Source organism: Monodon monoceros, unplaced genomic scaffold (genome assembly GCF_005190385.1).
Source record: "Monodon monoceros isolate NGI ecotype Baffin Bay Population unplaced genomic scaffold, NGI_Narwhal_1 Super_Scaffold_8, whole genome shotgun sequence".
NCBI classification, from domain to species: domain Eukaryota; kingdom Metazoa; phylum Chordata; class Mammalia; order Artiodactyla; family Monodontidae; genus Monodon; species Monodon monoceros.
In genome coordinates, this window is record NW_021703785.1 from 11,200,440 (window position 1) to 11,222,435 (window position 21,996).

Here is a 21,996-nt window from a genome sequence, read left to right on the forward strand (position 1 = left end):
GTGTACTTAAATGACCCTTCACAAATATTTTTGCTCTCCTGATCATGATTAAAGTCATTCATTCACTCATCCATTCATGCGTCAAACGTCCCTGGTTTTAAGAAGTTGTTGAGTAAGAGACAGAGGCACAGAAACATGTGCGAAGATCCAGAGGGGAGGGATGGAAGGAGAGAACAGAAGTTTTGGGAACAAAAGGTTCACGCTCATGTCAAGGTGGGGAGGGGTGGGGACTGACATGGGACAGGCAAGAAGAAACCCTGGATGCCATTCATGCTAAGGACTTCAGATTTTATCAAGAAGCCAGGGGCATTTCCACCTCTACTTTCTGACACCAGCTTCTACCTCACCAACAAAACAAAACAAAACAAAAAAAAACAACCCACTCACAATCTCAGAAAAACCAAAGGTGGCAGCCACAGAAACATAAATGATTAATTAATAATAGGAACCAATTGACTTAGTTCTTATTATCTGTTCAGATTACCCTAAAAACTCAATGCTATAATCTCTAATCCTTCAAATGACCCTGTAAGATAGATATCGTTGTCCCCACTTTACAGATGGGCAAATGGGGGCTCAGAAAAAGTGACAGAGAAAGAAAATAATTACCAGAGCAACTAATTAAACCAAAGTCTACGTGACTCCAAAGACTTTCCACAATGCTCCACTGAATTCCTACTCCATAATTAATAAAACAATGTTTTTCACCCTCAAAGATGCTCTATAACTAGAGTCAACAATGAGGCTTAGAGGCTTCCATAACTTGACCCAAGTCTCAAGGTAATGTGTGCAATGTCAGAACTGGAACTTGGGTCTCCTGCCCCCCATCCAGGGTGCTCTTCTACCGTTGCATTCTGCCTTCTGTTGTAACATCTTAAAAAAAAATTAAACATGCCACAGCAAATCCTAGGAGTAAGAGTAAAATGCGGAAATGGGCTATTAGGTTATACGAGTATTAGGGAGGATAAGGGAGAGTGTAACGCTATATAGGTTGAGAGATGAAGGATAAACACATTTCATGAGAAACGGCTGTAAACTGGTTAGGAAACACCCACCCCAGATGAGCCACTGCTAACACAGGACAGCAGACTAGAGAAGTTAGAGGAAATGCTGAAGGTTAAAAGGGGAGGGAGCAGGGCATTCTACAGTGACACTGGTATCCGGTTCCACATGCGTGGGGTAAGGAATGTTACGAGCATAATGGTGGATTGAAAGGCCAAGCTACACATGGTACCACAGGAAACAGCAGAATAAAAGTTTACATCAAAAGGTGTGAGAGTGAAAGAAAAGTGACAGGTACTACAGGTTGAAAACTGAAAATCACATGTATCTTCTATTATTGCGCCTGGAACCCAGCAGAGAGCAATCAATATTCATGGAATATTGGTGAAGATAATCTTTTTCAATTTAAGTCAAACAGTCAGTCCTCTAATGGCCTTCGTCTCAAACCATCTAGTGGATGGTGACAGTGCAATCAAGCCCGTGCAGCGCAGGAGTTATGAAGCTGGCAAAGCATATCTGGTTCCGGCTTCAGAGCTTTATTTGTGACACTCTATTCAATACATTAATTTTGACAGTGGTTCTCCACTTTCCACCTTTTGACTGTTCTCATTTGTTTCCACTTCATACTATGATTTTTAAAAGACACTTAAACGCAATTGTACAATGAAATTAAAATATTTTCCACCGATACAAATTACAGTGTAAAGCTCTTATCAGATTTCTAAAGGCTATGAAAGTATTCTAGTATCTTATATACCTTGACGTTCTTGTTCTGTAACACTTCCTTTGAACGTTTGATATAGATCACGAAGCCAAACTTATGGGAAAAAAACACACTGTTTTCAAGGAGATCAAATGAGAAAAAGACCAAAAAAAAAAAAAGAGAGAGAGAGAGAAAGATCTGGTTAAAGAAACATGAACATAAAAATGCATACTGTACCTGTAGTCCCAATATATAAATCAGCGTCTTGTTTGTGATGGACAACGGGCCCAGAATATGTGCCACCTGGACTCTCGGGATGGAGCAGTAAAACGGTACAAACAGAGCAAACACAGGCGCCAGGCTATGCAAACAAACACACAAACAAAATCACTATGGTGTAGCACCCGATTTAAAATACCATGGTAAATGCATATGTGAAGGAACACTGCTTATCATTTTATTTCAGTCTGAAAGCATGGTCTTAGATACACAAGTGGGTTTCTATACGTACATCACATCCAAAATAATTTGTACATATATACAGCATTTTATGAGACCTCTAATTATCTAACCCTTGTCGACCCTCTCAAAACTATTGCAGAGATGGTTCAGCATCTACTAATGAACTGTCAGCACTGTGAGAAAATTTAAAGTTGATGCTATGCTTTCTTCTCACGAATGACTTGAAATCTGATGAAAGAGACTAGATGAACCAAAAGCAAGAAACATTACAATTCATCACACAGTCAAATCCAAAATCTTCATCTCAGACTTTGTCCAATTACATTTCACTCCAGCACCTGACAAGGCACGCCACTCCTGTCCTCCCTTCCTCAAATTCCTTCCTGCTTTTGTCTTAAACCCTGTTTCTTGCCGGTCTGCCCATGTGTCTCCCACCACTCTTCGCCTACCCTCTCCAGGGTTCCATTAGAGGCTTTTCTTCTTGCTCCAGTCTCTCCTGGTATAATCCTAAGCCCTTCTATGGCTTCAACTAAAAAAATGAAGTGAGTCCTCAAACTGTCCGGCTGTCCCCTCACCTTGGCTATGAAACTCGATTTGATACCTTCGACTTGACATATTCCAAAGTCACAAACGTCCTTCTACTTAAAGTCTGGTTTCTCTCTAATCCATCTGCTAACACTGCCAACAGTATTGTCTTCCCCAAATACAACTCTGATCATGTCACACCCTTGTTTAAGACCCTTCCTTCCACAGGCTGCCAGTATCCAAAGAGGAAATTCAAACATCAGCACGAAAGAGCAAAGTCCTGCGATTCTTTCTTACCAGTGTGGTTCCTTGCAACAGTCCTCCTCTCCCTTCCCCTGATCTGGCCCATCCCCTCTCACCCCCTCCCCGCCCAGATGCTCCCTGGGCACCTTAGGCTCTGATGACTATTCACTGACACAGGTTATTGTTTCAACACAAGAGTGTCCGTTGCACTTTTCTGCTTAGGAAACTTACACTTACGGTGTATGACAGGGCTCAGCTCCTCTTCCCAGAGATTCCTCCACCCTCATGCTGGTTAGCTGCTCTCCTTCACCCTCACAGCTACCCCAGTTTCACTGCTTTTTTTTTTTTTTTTTTTTTTTTTCGGTACGCGGGCCTCTCACTGTTGTGGCCTCTCCCGTTGCGGAGCACAGGCTCCGGATGCGCAGGCTCAGCGGCCATGGCTCACGGGCCCAGCCGCTCCGTGGCATGTGGGATCTTCCCGGACCGGGGCACGAACCCGTGTCCCCTGCATCGGCAGGCGGACTCCCAACCACTGCGCCACCAGGGAAGCCCTCAGTTTCACTGTTTGAGTGAATCTGTGTGAGAGGCAGTGGGCCGGCCACAGCAGCTCCGTCCACATCTCTAAGTAAGAAGCAGCCCCAAACCTCAAGGAACTAGAGCTCCAGGACGGCGAACTCACATTCCTACGAGGGCGAGGCAGGAGACGTGAATGAGGCATGTGGTCTGGACACACACTTACACCCATTCTTCATTAAACTCACGGCTTAATTTAATTAGTCTTTTATTTTCTCATGTTTTGGATAAGTGGCATCGTACAAAGAACGACTGCTTTTACCATAAGAAAAATGCAAGAAATATTTTTCACTTCCACAAAGAAATGTTCTCATTATCATCTCTGTGGAAACAACAGGTCCCTCTCGTACATTTTCCCATCTTCGATAGAGAATGTATTATTAAAAAAATTATTCACTGTCCTCTCGATTCTATTAAAAACAAAACCAAACCAAACACATGCTGAAGATGTGATAGATGGCAGCATCATCTACAGGCAGCTATAAGAATGTAGTAAATGCTAGAAGAGGGAAAACCCCAACCAGTGAACAGCTGAGCGCCAGGCCCTGGTCAGGACTGGAGACCCGAAGACGGGTAAGATGCAGCCTCCCGCAGTCTCGTAAGGAGACGGCAGGGACAGGGCAGCAGAGGTCTGCAGACAGCTCGGAGGACGGGTCTGGAATGCTTCACTCCTCTGGCCCTCCTCCTGGGCTGAATACATCCCAAGGCAGGGAAGGAGATACATGCCTGTGGTTATCCCAGCATCGGACCCAGTGCTTGGCACAGGAGAAAAGCTCATTAACTGTGGGGCAATGAAACAACTCTTATTCTTGAACAGCTGTATGATCTACATCTTAACTAACTACATAGGGTTTTCAAAAAAATCTCCCATTAGATTATTCATTTTATGAGAAAGCACCACGTTCTATTTAGCGTTGCATCCCCCTAGTGCCTAATGCGGACACTTACCCGTAATCGACTGGCAACATTTGTTAGATTAAAAAAAAAAAAAATTAACGAAAGCAATTTTAACAGAGGGTTATTTAAATTGTCATTCTAAATATCAACACTACACAGAAACACAGCTGACGAAGCAGCTGTGCATGCTTTTCGTTAAAAAGAACAAGTTAATCGCTCCTGGGCTTAAAATCCTGCAATGACCCACCGCCAGCCAAGAGTAAAAGCCAAAGTCATGACAAACACGCACAAGACCCTGCGTCCCCCACCCCGACCTGCCTTCTACTCCGTAGACTCCCCCTACTCCCTCTCACTGCTCCCCGGACACAGGACCGGGCACACTGTGCCCCAGGGCACGTGCCGCTGCTTCCCCCTCTCCTGGCCATCTTCCCACAGACAAGTGCATCACTCACTCCCTTACACCCCTCGGGTCTTCACTCAAATGGCACCTTCTCCAAGAAGCCCTCCCCGACCACCCCACTCCAAACTGTAGCCCGCGCCCACCTCACAGCCCCACCCCTACTCTGCCTTCTCTCTTTCCTCTCCCCACAGCACCAACAGCCTCCTAATTTACTATGCGGCTTATTTATCATCTGTCTCCACGACTGGGATGGAAGCTCCACGAAGGCAGGGACCTCTGTCGGTCTGTTTGCTGCTTTACCTCCACTCTCTAGGGCACAGGGTAGTTGCTCAGTGAGTACTTGCTGAATCAATGAATTTCTCTTTAAAATGGTAAAACCATACAGCAGAATTTGTCTTTTGTTTTAAAGAACCGTTTTCTTGTTTTGTTGTTTTTAATGGGATTGAAACATACAGTTTCATAGATATACTCAAAATATGGCCTGTTGTTCTCTTGGTAATAATAAGAAAACTCTATTTTGGTTGCACTTGAGTTTCTCACTACAGAACATGTCTTCAGGTACTTAACTTATAGAAGGTCTTCTGTTTACATTTAGCAATAAAGTGTAAAGAGTGAAGCTATAATAAAAAATCTGAAGCAGAGTTCTTGCTTGAGGTTACATTCCAGTGTAAACTAAGAAATATTGATAGGAATTTTAATGACCGCAGCTCATATCTTATATACCAATAGAAGAAGTTTCAAAATTCCTTAGAAGTTATTCATCACTGTGTAGTTTTAAATGATGACTAAACACTAAACCACATCTACCCATAATACAAAAGCATATAGTTCAGACCACGGTTATACAGGTTGTTTTGTAGAAAATTTCCATTGCTATTTCTATACACACTGAGTGTTTTTAGTCACTGACCAGTTTTTCTCTTTTCCTTATTTTACGACAACATTTGTTCCTTATATTGGCAACAATAACTCAGTTTGACCTTTTTGTATTGTGAACAGCTAACTTCTGGAAGTCCTATCTGGCTTAAGCATATAGGGCTGAAGTTCAGAAAAGAGGAACACGGTTCATAAAGAATTCATTCACTAATGTCACTAATATTTATTATCTACTCTATACTCACAACTGTGCTTGACAGAACAAATAAAATAGTAGAAACTCTCAGTTCAGGTCACAAACGTCCATCTCTTCTACAGAAAAGGACATGGACTCCACTTTTACAGTACAACTAAAGAAATCCTGGTAACTTTCAACAATAAAAATAAGGTTTGTGAGCTCGTGAAATTATCTCACACTAAACCTCAACGGCATCTCAGAGGACAGTTACCCTATCACCTCTTCTTTATACACTTGACTACTCTAATACCAAAAAAAGGGGGAGATCCAGTTTGCTAGAACATTTACTTTACCTAGATTTCATGATATAACAACGTTTTACTTAATGAAAACTATTTCAAAAACTAAAAACCAAAACCCCACCAGGATGGCTTCTCAACAAATTGAAAAACTTCTCAACAGTGTCTTCTTCAACGATTCTTCAATCCAAGTTTTAAAGGAACTAGTTCTAGAAGATTTTATCATATTGATCCACCAAATCATAAAATCTCTGTATTTCCCCCTCACAGAATTATTGGACTAGGAATTATCTTGGTGATCATTTAGTTCAATACTCTTATTTTATATAATGGGGTGGAGACCCAAAGAATTTAGGTGAGTTGTAGCTCTTCTGTTTGACAAGGTTTCTCTACAGATCTTTAGCACTTTAGAGCTTATAAGAACCTAACAAGCCTCTCAATGGAATAACACCGCTGAGAGGCTAAAGGTCCTCAGCCACTTTGACAGAATCCTGGAGTGGAAGGGCCTCTGAGGTCACAGGGTTACAAATGCCTACCAAATGATTCAATTCTCTCTAACATCCCTCAGAATAGTCATCCTGTTTATTCAAGCACCTGAATAAGAGACAACATGCCATTTTTTTATGATCTCAACTTTTGAGATCTACTTTCACATTCTGATTTGAAAGCTGTCTGGTAACCTCCTCTTACAAGGCCTTCCTTCTACTCTCTGGAGTTAGGAAGACTAACACATACAATCTAAACCCTTTACCATGAGAGCTTCCTAACACGTGAGGGTAATGATCACGTCCCTGCCAAGCCCAGACATGCTCAGTTTATTCCATCATTTCTCCTAAGACCTGGCATCTAGACCCCTCACCACCCATGCTCTAAGGTCATCCGTGCCCTGTAAAACGCAGCCTCCTGAGCTCACTGGGAATGGCCAGATCATCTCTCTTGTTCTGAGCGCTATATTTCCATTATTTTAGCCTGCAAATCAATTTCCATTTTGATAGCCATGTGACACTGTTGGTTTAAACTGAGTCCATTAAGGCTTGAAGGTGAACAGCACAGGTCTCCTTCATCCTGTGCACGAGAGGCAATTCTAGCTGTAGGATGCCCCCTTCAACTCTTCCTTCGTCATGCACGTGTCCATGCAATCAGCGATCCAGTCAGTTGGTCTCCCGCCTGAAAATACTGACTAATCACTGTACACATGCAAAAGAGCGTTTTTCTCCACTCACCACAGAAATTTCTGTTTCTTTCTCATTAAGCTGTTGATAAGATACAGAATGAGTGAACTACTCCCTGCACCAAGTTTCCAGGCAGACAGAATTGTCAAAATTGACATTTTTTCCCTTAAAACCTTTAAAAACTCACACTTGACACATAATATGGATACAAAATCATCAATAACTATGATTCTTTTTTTTTCCTGGTTAAGGTTTATTGCTTCAGTCTCTTCCAAAGGATTTTTTTTAAACTTAAATCTTTATAGAAAAATTTATAAAGTTCCATAGATATCAAAAATTCATAAATTCCAAGGGGTTTTTGGATAACTCTTTCTTAAAAAATCACTAACAGAAAAATTTCACTTCCTATTAACAAAAAAAAAGTGCACACGCACACACGAGGCTAACTGATCATTACTGTGCTCAGTCACAGGGTGACAGAAAAAAAGCCACCACCATAAAAGGATGTCTGCATGATCTCCCTTAAAACAACGTGCCAAGGTTAACCTACTTCAGTTTGGGCGAATACTGACTGCCACCACACAGAGGTCCCAACAAGGCACTAAGAGGTAAGTACCAGATATTTTGCTTTTTCAACAAGGTCTTGTGAGTTAAGAAAAACTTTGAAACCCTAATTAAGGTTGAAGGTAAAGGTAAAGAATCTATTCAACAAAAAGCTATAAACATTTCTAACAAAGATTTTATCATTAATATAGTTGAGACTCTCTGGTGACAGGCAGTTCTAATAAGCTGATACTAAGCTGGGTGAAAGCAATGGATCATGCCAGAAATATCTTTGCCAAAAAACAGGGCTAACTTTGTACTTCTGTGTGAACTCACAATTACAAAAAACAGTATCAAATATTAATCATCAAATACTGCCAGTATTTCAGGATACTTTATGAAGGAAAGGAACAAAGTTATTTTAAAATGGAGTATTCCTACACTTAAATGTACTGTACTTATAACAAGTTATACAGCACAATTTAAAATAAAAGAGTTAGTACATGTTACTATTTGACCACATATGTAAGTACATAAAAGTCTTTCCTATACTTCTATTATTTCTCTACTTTTATACTTTCTATTATTTCTCAGGATAGAACCCCAGTAGTAGAATTCCTGGGGCAAAGGGTACACATTTAAAAAAAAAAAAAAACTTCAGAAATAAATTGATATTTTTCAGTTTACAAAAACATTTTACCAATTTACTTTCCCACCAGTGACAGTCTGGGCCTCACTGCTTCTCAGCCAACATGAGTATTTTAATTCTAAATATAAACTATTAATCTAACAAGTGAAAAAAGAACATCTCTTTGCTTTATATTTATTTGATGATCAGAAAGACTAAACACATCTCCGTATTTTTTTCTAGAACTTCTGTGTGCCTAAAAAATATCACAAAACAATGAATTAGATGCAGTGAATTGCCAGTATTTACGTCCAGGTTGGGAATGGAGGTAACAGAAACTTGGTAAAATACAAGCTGTGCAGAGGCTTCCTCTAAAGGAGGGTGTGTGGTTGTCTTTTATTTTGGCGGGGGAGGTGGTCTCACTTTAAGTACAATATAGTGCAGTGGTTAAGAGCATGCGCTCTGGAGTCAGGCTTGAACTGGGGCTCCATTATTTACCAGCTGCGTGACCCTGGACAAGTTACTTCTCAGGCTTCAACTGCTTCATTTGTAAAATGGGGAGTAATCATACTGCCCAGGTCTTACAGCACTGGCTCTCACAGTAAGTGCTGGAAAACTGCCTGTTACCATTCTCTCTTCCCTCTGCCCATTAAACCACGGAAGGATGAATCCAATACGCAAAGTTTCCTCGCCCTATCGTTTCTATGGGAATTCTTTTTCTTGAACTTATTTCTAGATCTTTAGAAAATATTTTACATAGATTGAGTCTGTGGATGATTATACATCTAACTGTGTTTTCTGTCTGGACTTTGCATTTGCGAGTATTTCAGCACATGTTTTCTCTTGGGGGTTAATCATAGTTTTTGGACATAACACTGCAAAAAGCACACCGCTCCAGAAAGCATTCTCCCTCACAAGGTTCACCTATCATGTGGTGGTGGGAATTCCTTTTATAAATCACTTTCAACTAGCTTCTGAGAGCTTTTCAGTAACATGACCAGTCATTTAATGGAACAAATATTAACTCAGGTCACTATATGACTTTCATTCATTTATGCTTTCCAGAGGCATTTACTAGGTATCTGTTGCTGGCCAGTTCTGAAACACTCTATGGGATAAAATGAGATAAAGCCATCATCCTCAAGAAGTTTACATCTGAAAAAAGAGCTCACCATCCAGTAAAGGAGTTTACTAGTGACAGCTTTCTCTCTGCTGTGGTTAAGGGCCTCCTGGAGTTGTTAAAATGCCCTGGTTGTGTACGTGCTGAGGACGTGCAGTACCCTCCAGTCTGTATCCTTCTTAGCTTGCCAGGAAGTTTGTAAAATAGTGGGCTTCAATGTAAGATGAAATAACACACGTTAAAATCCTCTGGAAACGACAGAGGTAACAAAGATCCTTGTAGTATCTGGAAAGCCCAAAGAGAAGAATAAAAATATTTTGCTAAATACCTGCAAATATTTAAATGCCAGTAAAAATCAATTAACAGCATAAGAGCTGTCCTAGGTCTTCACCATCTTCTCTCAGTGGAAATTTCAGTCCAAGCTGTTTTATAGAAATCTTGTTAAAAATAGTAAAAATCTAAATTTATTTATAAAACTTTTGCTTACTTTGAAATATGCTACAAATAAATTAATGAATTCCTGATTTATATCAGCATATTTCCCTCCTTCCCTCCCTCCTCCCTCTCCCCACCTCCCTAGCCCTTAACTGCTCTCTGGTTGAGACAGGTGTATGAGTTGGTTTGCGTTAAAGTTTTGAGATGTCTTCCTATTTCACTTGTTTCCTACCAATAACATCAGATCATGCTGGAAATAGGAGCTAGGGGCTAAAACATACTACACTGAATGTGATTTCTGGAGCCAAACTGCCTGGATTAAATCCTGACACTTAACAGCTGTGTCTTTAGGCAAGACTCATAAGTGCTTTGTGCCTCAGTTTCACCCGTGGCAATGGATTTGGGAAAGTTTTGTGAGATTCAGTGAGTGAACATACATAAGGTGCCCGGGGCAGTGCCTGGGACACAGTCTATGCTGAATAATACTGGTTACTATTATCAATCAAATGTATCCTGCAGTCTGATAAGAAACTCTGAGGATCAAGAAAGCTGGGATTCTGCTATTCCTTAATGGATATTTATTGAGCATCAATCATGGGCCAGCTGGAGATGCACAAAATTAACAACACAGCCCCCACTCTCAGGACTTCACAGGCCAGGTAGGAAACAGAAACAAAACAAACAGTACAGATGCCAGTACAGAGGGCAGTGCCCTGGTGAGGACACCCCACACTGCCTTTCTGCGGGGCAGGGGGAGGTGCTGTCGGGGCAGCAGGAGAGGATAAAACCAGGGAAGCTTCCGGGAGCAGCTGATTCTGAGCGAAGCCCTGAAGGAAAGCAGGAGCTGAGGATCCAGGACCGGGGAGAGGAGGCTCCAGAGAGAAGGAAGAGGGTCAGAAAGGAACAGAGCTGTGAGAGAACACAGGACATCAAAAGACAGCAAGCAATCTAGTAGGGCCGGAGCCAGGGGGGTCACAGGATGGAAGACGGCTAGAGATCCAGCTGAAGAGGGAAGCAGACCCCGACCACGAAGGAGACTGTGTGGCGTGACAGACGGCTTTCAGTTTGCCTGGGCACCATCTGAACGGCACTGTGCACGCTGCAACTGCAACTCCACGGAGAAGTGAGGGAAGCCTGAGGCAGGCAGGGCAGTGGGAGCAGCACGCACACAGGCAGACGGACAGACAGAAGGGGACGTGCAGAGGAGAGGCCGGGGGCCGGCGGGCTGAAGGCAGGAGGCAGCGGGGGACGAGGACACGGAGGCCTGCGTGGTCCCTGGCTTGGCAACTGTCCTGAGGCGGGACCCTGAGCAAATGATCCAATCTCTCCCGAATTTTGCTTATCCATAAAATGAGGATATTTAATGTTTCTAAGTTCTATGAGGTAATAGAGACGAAAATCAAAATCTGAAACTCGCTTGAACTTTAAGGAGAAAGGGTTGTTTCTAGAAATATTTTGGATTCAGAGGATAAAGATTATACTGACTCAGCCCTTCATTATAAGGAGTCTCTGTATATTATGCAGTTGGTTATCCTACATACAGGTCAAATCATGCCACAGGGAAACACAGTATTTGTCTTCCTTACACTGAAATGAGTATTACGGTGGGATTATATTTTCTTCCAGTTCCTAAACACTATGCCATATATTTCAAGTCCGCAGTGCTACCACCTCCTCTGTCTTCATCTCTGAAGACTTTCATACCGTCCTAGTCAGTATTCAAGCTGCCAACAGCTACACAAGGAATAAATAATCAGTGAAAGGTGAAAGAAAACTAGCCAGACTGTGTAAAACCCCAAATGTGCAAGTGGGTGTTTAACCAGATAACACAAATGTCAGGCACCTTTCACTTTCCCATCAATTCCAATGTACGTGTTTACAGAAGGTGAAGTGTCTTTAGCGGGGGTTCAGGACACCGCCGAGGCACAAAGAGGAAAGTGCAGATGGGCCAATGCTGGGTTTTTGTTTTTTTTTTTCCTGTTCTGAAGAAGCTCCCTGTGCACTGTCCTACACATGACCCTGTGCAGACCTCCTGAGAGGTGGGCAGGACCAGGCTGTGTCCTGGGGTGAGCCGCAGGGTCACCCTTCCACAAGCCGGAGGATGCAAGCAAGCGAGCTCCCTAGGAGACAGGGAAGAGAGGTGCCCTCAGACACACTGACCACAGACGACTCGACTCCTGACATAAACACTCTGGCACGTGGGAGGTTCCGTCTGAGAACGTGGGAGCACCTGTCAGTGGTCACCTTTCTGGACAATCTTCCCTATATAATCTCCCAAAAAATCAATCTTGGACACAGCTATCAACCTAGGACTCAAAGCTAGTGGGAAAAACGTATCACCTGATAGTGTAGGAAGATCGCTTTGACTAGGTTATCGGGGTGTGTGCTGGCTGTCAGAGCGGTTGAGAGCAGGGTAGTAGTCTGGAACGGCCATCAGACTGCACCAGTGGAGGGACGCGAGGCTGGGCCTGCGCTGGTCACTGCCCGTCTGTGCCTCAGGGATGCCTGTTTCGCAGGCCAGTGGGACACACAACTGCTCAGGTGATGGTTGCTGAGTCACCGTAAAGCAGGTGAGAAACATGACTGGTTGAGTGCTAGGCCCCGGTATGTGTGACACTGGACCAAACTCAGATGTCCCTGTTTGCTCAGCTTCAAGAACAAGGAGGCTTTTTCAAGCAACTGACAAATACATATAAAACTAGGTAACAGGAGGAAGCAGCAATGATTTCTTTCTTCCACGGGGTATGTTTGTCCTCAAAGGCAGTAAACAGCCCCAGCCTGCTGTCCTGATCCATCTGTGCTCATCTGTTTCCCGGGAGACCAAATCCTTGTTGCTCCTTTGAGCCTGGAGCCTTCCTCTGCCCCCTCCTTTCCCAGTGACTTTATTTTCCCACTCCAGAAATTTTCCCTCAATCTTACCCCTCTTCAACAAAATAACCAAAGGACAGTGCAGCAACAGAAATCAGGCAAACAATGGGATCAAACAACAACGCTCATCATTTAACGACAAGTATCACTTGTATCTGCACGTCCATTCTTTGGGTTGTTTTTGAGAGCGTACTCCTGTAACTTCCTCTTTGGTGCAGGCCACTGTGGGCACTTTGAGTCACAGTATCTCAATGTGTAAACATGGTCCTGAGCAGACTTCACCTCACAGAGAAGTCACCTCTTATTAGTGATCATGTCAGCATGATCTGACCCATTCGATTCATTGCTAAGGACTGAATTTAAACAAAATTACTAGAAGTTTAACCCCTTCTCACTTTTAAGTGTTGATGATTATTAAGCGAATAAATATTAGGGGTATTCAGGACATTTCAGGAATCTTAAAGCTAAACACTAAAAGCTGGTATTCTAGCATTTACTAAATCTTTGAATATAATGAGGATTTTATTCTGTTTCTGCCACAAATAAATCATTATCCAAGCAAGTAAATTGGGATTGCAGAAGTACCCTGTGAAAAGTCACAAATGCCTCCAAGTTGGTATCCAGGGTAAATAGTTCTACAGTACAAATCACATTAGCTCTTAGTTTTCTTTAATACTAATAAATGAGTTTTGAGGGGGCCTTTTATTTTTTCCTTTCTGTGGCTAGAAAGAACTTGACAGTTCATGTCAACATGTCTGGTTATGCAAAAATGACACGATAGTGTCTTAAGAAACACTAGCTACTCTATTAGTGAGGAAATCAATTCTAGAGAAAAGCACACACAGGCCCACTTTCAAAAATGTAAGTGAAAATACTTCGGAGGATATTTTGCTGTGGAAGAACTTGCTGTTTTACACGTTAGGATAATAGTAAAGTTAAAAGGATCAATATTGCATTACAGAGACAAACCTGAGATAGCCTCGTTTTCTTATTAACAAAAATGTTAAGAGGACTGGCACAGATGGCTGCCCCGTAGTTCCTTGGGTGGAACCTGAATAAGGACCCACACTTCCCGCAGCCCAGGTACTATCTGTGCCCTCAGGGCAAAGCTTGCAATCCTCATTCTTGTCTCTCAGCTGTGAGGCACTAAGGACAACTTAGGGACATTGTACATCTTTTCATCAGAAAGCATTATGAGGAAATTATAATTATTACAGGTACAAGTATTCTAAGGAAAAAAAATTTAGAACAAACATTTCTTTATGCTTTTCTTAAGGCAACAAAATGGCGAGCCATAGTATCACTACTTTCAAGTACAACTCAGTATGTCTATCCTAAATACCATGTCAGACGCTGTTGTCTAATAATTATGACAAATATTTAAAATATAGTGAAAGAAAGAAAGGATTTAGTTATGACTAAAAGAGGAAGGACCAGAAACAGTTAAAAGGGGAATTCGCAATCGAAAGGTTGGTAAAGGAGCACTGTAATGCAAAGAGCAAGCAGAACCCGGGTGTGGTGTGTGTGTGAGAAGAAACATAGCAAATACTGAGATAACACCTCATTCAGACAACAGCACATTCCCAACATCCATCCTTCAGTTTGAGGTCCTCAGACATTAAAAGGTATCATTTCTGAATTTCCAGGATCTAGCATATAGAGGAGGCACTAAACCCAATTTTTGCTGAATAAAAGAATGGAGTAAGTCAAGGTTCAGGAAAGTAATCCTGAATCCTAAAATGATTAAAGGAAGGGATAAAATAATATTTCCGAAGGAGGATGATAATAAATTGGGATTGGTTGGTATAAGAACGGGATAACAACAGTCAAGTATGTGAAAGCGGTTTTCTCTCAATTTGGAAAAGATAAAATGGACTAAAACTATAGCATTAGTAACACAGGATAAGTAACACCAAAGGTAATATACTAGAGCTGTTGACGGATGGAATCAACCTTCCAGAGGTTACTAAATATCCAAAAGAACACATTTCAAAACAGCCCAGATTCTCCTTTACTTGAGATCCTCTGGGTCAGCCCATTTACACATCCACGTTGTGCAAGTGCCTTTCTTGGACCGACTCGGGGCAGGGGCGGGCGGCAAACAGCCCTTCCCCAGTCTCCCCCTCAGGGCTCCATGACGCAGCGTCCACCAGTCTGGCCTCCCACTTGGGAAGGCACCTCTCCTGGAGTGGGAGTCCTGTTGTCCTCTGGAAGAATCGTCTCCCTGCTCTGGAACGGCTAGGCCACATGTGCCCCGGCTGTTTGTGTACAGGTGAGGATGGCCCTGAAGCCTAGACCAGTTTGAAACTACAAACTCTCAGTTCTTGAAAGGCAGCGTGAAGCAGTTGCCCCTGCCGAGGACTGGACAGAGTAGGAGGCTTGAAGCCAGGTTGGCAGAGAGAAGGATCCAGCATGACCCTTACCTTCTCTGACAGAGGTTTCCTCGAGTGGAGAGTGGGTGCGTGATGGCAACACCTGGCTTGCAGGGCTGCTGGGACGGTTCTTCCAGACATGACTTAAGGTAGGCACCTAGCGAAAACTAAGGCATAAATCTGAATAAAGAGCACTAGCTTTGAAAAGTATGTCAGAGGACAAGGCTTTTGCAAGAAGAGCTGAATTTCAAAAAAGATTTCTTCAGATTAAAAAAAATTATTTACCTATTTACTCATTTCATAGTCAATTCATGTTTGGTGTTAAAAATTTAGAATATATGATTAAACTCAAAAATTACTTGTACTCGTGAATTATGTTTTGGCCTATATATCCATGCAGGGATGTGTGTGTGAACAGCTGCTTTTCCTACCCGCAAAGTGGCCTGTTGTGGAATCTGCTTTCCTTACTTAACATCATTCTCTGTCAGGAAATAGGCATCTACATTGCCATTTTCAGTGGCTGCATCGTATTCTACTATATGGCCATAAAATACTAAACCAGTTCCCTAATGATGGACATTTGATTTGGTTGCAAATTTTCGCACTTAAAATTAACACTGTGTTAAACATCTTTTTCTTAACTTAAAATGTTCTGAAAACACTGCCTTTTGTGACTCTACTGGGTGCTTTATTTCATTCAGTGAAGCAGCTGGGCGTGCATTTACAACTGGTAGGCAATGGCACATTCTCTGATTCATACATTAGTGTAACTTTCCTAATCTCTACGATAATTATTATTCAGATGGAGGATTAGCAGACTCCACAGTGTATTTTTTTCCCCACCATGTATTTTAAAGGCAGTTCCCAGGAACCTGCTTTGGAAGACTCCTCGAAATAAAATTTACATGTTGAGATTTTCAGAAAAACATTTTTTTTCACAAAAATTAGAAAAATAAAGGCAGCTCCTGATGCCTGTTCCTAAACTGCAACCCGTGCCTGGAATTTCCACCTCTCCCTCATGTCCGGTCTCGGCTCCTGAAAGCCACTTCTCACACGAGCGAAGCCTTTCCCTACTAACTGCAAAAAGTTTTCCTACTTTTATTCCACAACTGCAATTTACACAATTTCCCTTTCAAGGATCACTCCATCCCCCCACCCCCGCACAAAATATAAAGTCCATATTTATTGGTTTTTGTTTGTTTTGTTTTCTATTTCATTAATATCTCCAATTAATTTTATTATTCTACTTTTTTGGGGGCAAACTCAGTTCTTTTCTAGCTTCTTGGAGCTGTATATTTAACATAGCTATTTTCAATTTTTTAAGAAATAAATGCATTCAAGGTCTTGCATCAATCTCGGATTAACTCTTTAGCTGCATTCCACAGTTTTGTAGTATTTTTGTCCTTTGGTTCTAAGCACTTCAAATTTTGCATTGTGATTTCTTAACCCATGAGTTCCTCAGAAAAATATATCTTTAGATTCCAGGTGCATCCTTTACTTTTTTAATTTTGGTTTCTAACTTAGTTGCATGGTACTACTCACAAGGAATGTGAGCTGCTAGCTAACGATTTTCTGAGAAATCTGAGACGCCTCTCGTGATCTAGTACATGGTTAAATTTGCAAATAATTCTAATGTGCTTTCAGCACAAATTCTGTTAGCTTTTAAGTCATGTTGGGTCAATCTTTTTCTTACCTGTCATATTCTAATAAAAATGTGTTAAAATCTCCCATTATGGCTGTGGATTTGACCATTTCTCCTTTAAATTTTGTCAAGTTTTGCTGTTACACGTACAGTTCATGATTCTTTTCATGTCCTTGGTGAACTGTTCTTTTTAACTTGTGTAGCGACCTTCTTTACCCCTATTAATATTGATTGTGCCTTGGATTCTATTTTTTTCTGATGTTAATATTGCTACTCTGGCTTTCCACTGGTTGGGGTTTGCCTGGTATGCGTTTTCCCATGCCTCTGTTTTCAAACTTTGCAAATCGCTTTGAGTTCCCTCTTTTCTAAGCAGCATACAGCTGGATTTTTAAAAATCCAGACTGACAGTCTCTGTCTTCTAATCGGTGAGTTCAAGCCATTTAAATTTGTTGTGACGCATTTCCTACCCTCTTATTTTGTGTTTTCCACCTATCATCCTCATCCTTTGCTGTTTCCCAGTCTCCTTGCTTGTATTCCCTTGATAAATAAAAAGTTCTACTTTCTTTGCAGCTTCCTTTTGCCTTAGGTTGTATTCCCATATTTTCATGATTAACCTATCAACACTGTAGATGATGCACACCTGTGACATTAGTGCAAGCCTCTCAGAACCCTCCTTGTCCGTCAGCATCACTGTCTTAAGACGGTTAGAACTAAGTTAGCAGAGCTCCAACTCATTTAATACAGCAGTCGGAGAAGTAGATTTGTGGTCACTGCTTTGATAAGGCTAGGGATAGAGTTCTTTCCTTTAACATATAGTACCATCATCACTAGATATATTGAACTTTCCCCTCAGCTTTGGTGACTTTCAGATTTGTGCATAGAGATAGACCTATCAGAAAATTATTTTTCTTCTAAAAATAACTTCACAGAATTTGTTGCTCTTCTCTTCCTTAGTTTTATCCAAGTTCAGCCTCATATATGGAGTTTTATTGTAGGAGTTTCCCACTTTTCAACTGAGGACTTGAAATTTCATCTTAGACGTTATTTATAACAAGAAAAGAGTTGGAAATAATCCAGATATTCATAAAGGGAGTAGGTAAGCAAATTATGCATTAACACACTGTAATACTGCAGAATATCTATCAAATGTCTATATAAGATCTACACATAGGACAAAAATATAGATTACACTGATCCATGAACATGGTAAATGAATAAAGCAGAACACAGAACACCACGTGTGTAATGCTTCCTACAGTGTGTCCATGTAGGAACACACAGTGCATGCATCAGCGGGGTATCTGCATCAATTTTAAAGTTTCCCCTTGAAGCTCTTACGTTTTTTCCCTTTCTGTTTCTTTTTCTTCTTTTTTTGTTGGGGTTGCTGTGGTCATCGTCTTCTTTTCTTTCTTTCTTTCTTTTCTTTTTTAAGAAAACCTAACAAAGACCTTAGCTTGTTTCTCACAATTTTTGGGTTAACACAAATCAGATCACTGTGGTGAGTCCATATTTCACTACATAAATGTGTGACTGACTTCATTTCCTGGCAGTGATATGCATTTGGCGGAAAAAAAAAGTCCAACTGATACTCAATTTAAAAGCAAAGTTTTACGCTTCCTGAAATGTGGGGTGCTTTACATGATTTTACCCTTAACCAGACGATGATTCAGAAAAAGGAAGGGGAAATTTCTGCCGAAAAAGTTAGTGCATTCCCTCTTCTCGCAAAAATACATTTGCCCTATTTAAACGGTTCTATTTCCTTTGCCAGAGCTTTGCCAAAACCACCAAATTGTGAGAGTAAAAACATAAATTCTATTCTCTGCTCTTTCTGTTACTATATAGTATGTAACCACATTACGTATCACAGATTATAAAAAATTATATCAATCTTGAAATTTTATAAGTTAGATCTATAAGAGGCAGTTTTTATCGCTTTTAGTTAAATATGCTTTTTTAATTAAACGTACCCTTCTTGGTTTTTTTAGAGACCTTGAACACTGCTGATGGATATAAAAATGGACAACTTTACTACACCCTCTGCAGCTCCTCTGGAGAGCGACTGTGACCTCTACGCCCACCACCGCACAGCCAGGATCCTCATGCCTCTGCATTACAGCATCGTCTTCATAATTGGGCTCATGGGAAACTTGCTGGCCTTGACGGTCATTATTCAAAACAGGAAAAAAATCAACTCTACCACTCTATATTCAACCAATTTGGTGATTTCAGACATACTGTTCACCACCGCTCTGCCTACACGGATAGCCTACTATGCACTGGGTTTTGACTGGAGAATCGGCGAGGCCTTGTGTAGGATAACTGCTCTCGTGTTTTACATCAACACGTACGCAGGCGTGAACTTCATGACCTGCCTGAGCATTGACCGGTTCTTTGCTGTGGTGCACCCGCTGCGGTACAACAAGATGAAAAGAATCGAACATGCAAAATGCATTTGCATATTTGTCTGGATTCTCGTATTTGCTCAAACACTCCCACTGCTCATAAAACCTATGTCAGAGCAGCAGGCTGAAAGGACTACGTGCATGGAATATCCAAACTTTGAAGAAACCAAATCTCTTCCCTGGATTCTGCTTGGTGCATGTTTCATAGGATATGTACTTCCGCTCGTAATCATTCTTATCTGCTATTCTCAAATCTGTTGCAAGCTCTTTAAAACTGCCAAACAGAACCCATTAAGTGAGAAATCTGGTGTAAACAAAAAGGCTCTCAACACAATTATTTTTATAATTGTTGTGTTTGTTGTCTGTTTCACACCTTATCATATTGCAATTATTCAACACATGATTAAGAAGCTTCGTTTTCCTGATCTCCTGGAATGTAGCCAAAGATATTCATTCCAGATATCTCTGCACTTCACAGTATGCCTGATGAACTTCAATTGCTGCATGGACCCTTTTATATATTTCTTTGCATGTAAAGGGTACAAGAGAAAGGTCATGAAGATGCTGAAACGTCAAGTCAGTGTATCAATTTCCAGTGCCGTGAAGTCAGCCCCTGAAGAAAACTCACGTGAAATGACGGAAACTCAAATGATGATACATTCCAAGTCTTTAAATGGAAAGTAAAAAGGAATTAAATCTTGGATTTATAGCAAAGTAAACTGTATGACAAACTTTGCACGACTTTTCTTATAAATCAAAATGATTGTTTAACTTCTAATTAGGGTTCTTTTAAATTCCTTTCATTGGGCACTATTTCTCACCTCCAACTTGGAAGTAAATTGATATATATGCATTTTTTTACACTCGAGAACAACATTAAGCAAAGTTCTAATTTGTAAATGAAATACTACACCAAAAGGGAGCGTATTTTAATAACTCACAGTGTAGAAAGAAAAGTTTTGTGTTAATGAAAAATTTAATCATTAATATTTCCTGCCAATAATTTGGCAAAAGAAAAAAAGACTGTTAAAATTGTATATTGCCAGTGTAGAAATGTTAATATTGTAACATATTTCTTTTCTTTTTTTTGATAACATATTTCTTCAGTTCATGTTTCCTTCAATCTTAGACTTTATCTCCTCGATAATAAGTCTTTTTGTTTTGTTTTGTTCTGAGTCATAAATTTTTGTTTCAAAAAACTCTTTTGGAATAAAGAGCTGGATGCTACAAAATTATGAGTATGTCCTTCAGTGCTCACTGTCAACTCTCAGCAAAAGTTACAGGGAGGATAAAATTAGCAGTAGACAGAGTTTGGACAGCAACATTATGGTGATGAATGCAATGAAAGCTCTTCCCAAACACCCAGCATAGCATTCAAGGGCCACTGCTCAGGAATACGACAAGGACTTCATGTGGAAGGAGGCACCACTTGCTAAATTCTTCTTGAGAATAAAAAAGTATACAAATAGCCTTGGTTTTTCTTGGGTCCCTAGGGGATGGCTTCTTATTTATACAGAAGTTGACAGTACCCTGTATCTGTATTTCAGGGGTTGCGGTTACCAGAAAGGGTAGGGAGGATGAGCAGTGGGGTGTAGTTGTCGCTTGCCTAAAGAAGATGGGGAGTAAAATGCAAAATCATAAACTTCAGAGTAGCCAGGATCCTTTACAACATTATATAAATAAATATATAAATTTTATATAAATAAATACCTTTTTATGAGTAGCATGACCTCTGCAAGTACAATCACCCATCTGCCAGCTCAAATTTGCTTTATTGAATCCCCAAATTACCCCAATACAGTATCCATGTTAGCAATGATACCAAGTTTGATGACGGAACTAAAGAAATGAAATGCTGTGTCATGAGTCATACTTAAAATTTTTATTAGGCTTTATATCCTGGAAATATTTTCTTTTAAAGTCTTCTCTTACTCATTTTCAACTTTTATCCTGTAAGAAAACTAATCTTAATGGTTGATTCAGCACCATTTACTGAGTGCTTTCTGATTTGTATTTTGTTAATTTCATAGAGAGCTGGCTGACCTTAAAAAGCCACTGTCAAAAATAGGCACTGGTCCTTGTTTCACCTTACGGAGACAGGTGAGACCACAAGGATTCAAGTCAGGAACTTAGGGCCTCTCCTTCACTCCATCTAATAAACATTTCCAAGTGAAGGAGAAAAAAGGGCAAAACACTAAATTTTATGCAGGGTGACACGCACGTAGTCATTTGAGTTGGATCCCAAAAGAGAAACCATTGTGAAAGTTGCTAACGGAAAACCAGAAACAAAGCTTCCTGAATTTCAGATCATCTTCATGGCACACTAGCTCTATGACTATGTTCCAGCATAGACTATTGTATGTATAAGCCAACATGCTGTTTCATAGCAGGTAAGAGAGTCCCCTCGGTGCTAATGGTCAGTTCTTAAGATCCTCCAAACAAGGTAGTAAATACCTATGTCACTTGACAAAGGAATGATACACGCTTCTGAGTAGTTTTCTCCCTCCTTCTTCCACTATATCACAAGTCTGCGCAAATGATTTTATCCAATCATCAGTAGCCATACTGCCAAAAAGGTAAACTTTAAACCTACTTCCAATCAATCTTTTTTAAAAAAAGGTCTGTACTCTAGTCAATTCAGCTATTCGCTCTCCTT

At 40.8% G+C, this 21,996-nt stretch overlaps 2 protein-coding genes across 6 annotated transcripts in view; one reads left to right on the forward strand and one right to left on the reverse strand.

Moving 5' to 3' along the window:
- The window catches only part of UBAC2 (UBA domain containing 2), a 156,525-nt gene that overhangs the window by 63,238 nt on the left and 71,291 nt on the right, over nt 1-21,996 (reverse strand). For all 3 annotated transcript variants that reach the window (XM_029210298.1, XM_029210296.1, XM_029210295.1), the window contains exon 5: nt 1,943-2,066. In XM_029210298.1, coding sequence (XP_029066131.1) covers nt 1,943-2,066 — 124 coding nt within the window. The remainder of the gene's footprint in view (nt 1-1,942; nt 2,067-21,996) is intronic.
- LOC114888243 (G-protein coupled receptor 183) lies at nt 7,450-20,946 on the forward strand. Of its 3 annotated transcripts, XM_029210293.1 has the most exons (3): nt 7,450-7,938; nt 15,360-15,445; nt 18,924-20,946. In XM_029210293.1, exon 3 carries the CDS (start codon nt 18,942-18,944, stop codon nt 20,022-20,024), a length of 1,083 nt encoding a protein of 360 aa, XP_029066126.1. In that variant the 5' UTR covers nt 7,450-7,938; nt 15,360-15,445; nt 18,924-18,941; the 3' UTR covers nt 20,025-20,946. The 3 variants fall into 3 exon arrangements, with proteins under 3 accessions (XP_029066126.1, XP_029066125.1, XP_029066127.1); XM_029210292.1 differs by lacking the exon at nt 15,360-15,445; XM_029210294.1 differs by lacking the exons at nt 7,450-7,938; nt 15,360-15,445 and adding an exon at nt 15,617-18,034.

Excerpts from the sequence above, each read along its gene's own strand:
- LOC114888243 (XM_029210293.1), top strand. The coding sequence starts at position 18,942 with ATGGATATAAAAATGGACAACTTTACTACACCCTCTGCAGCTCCTCTG.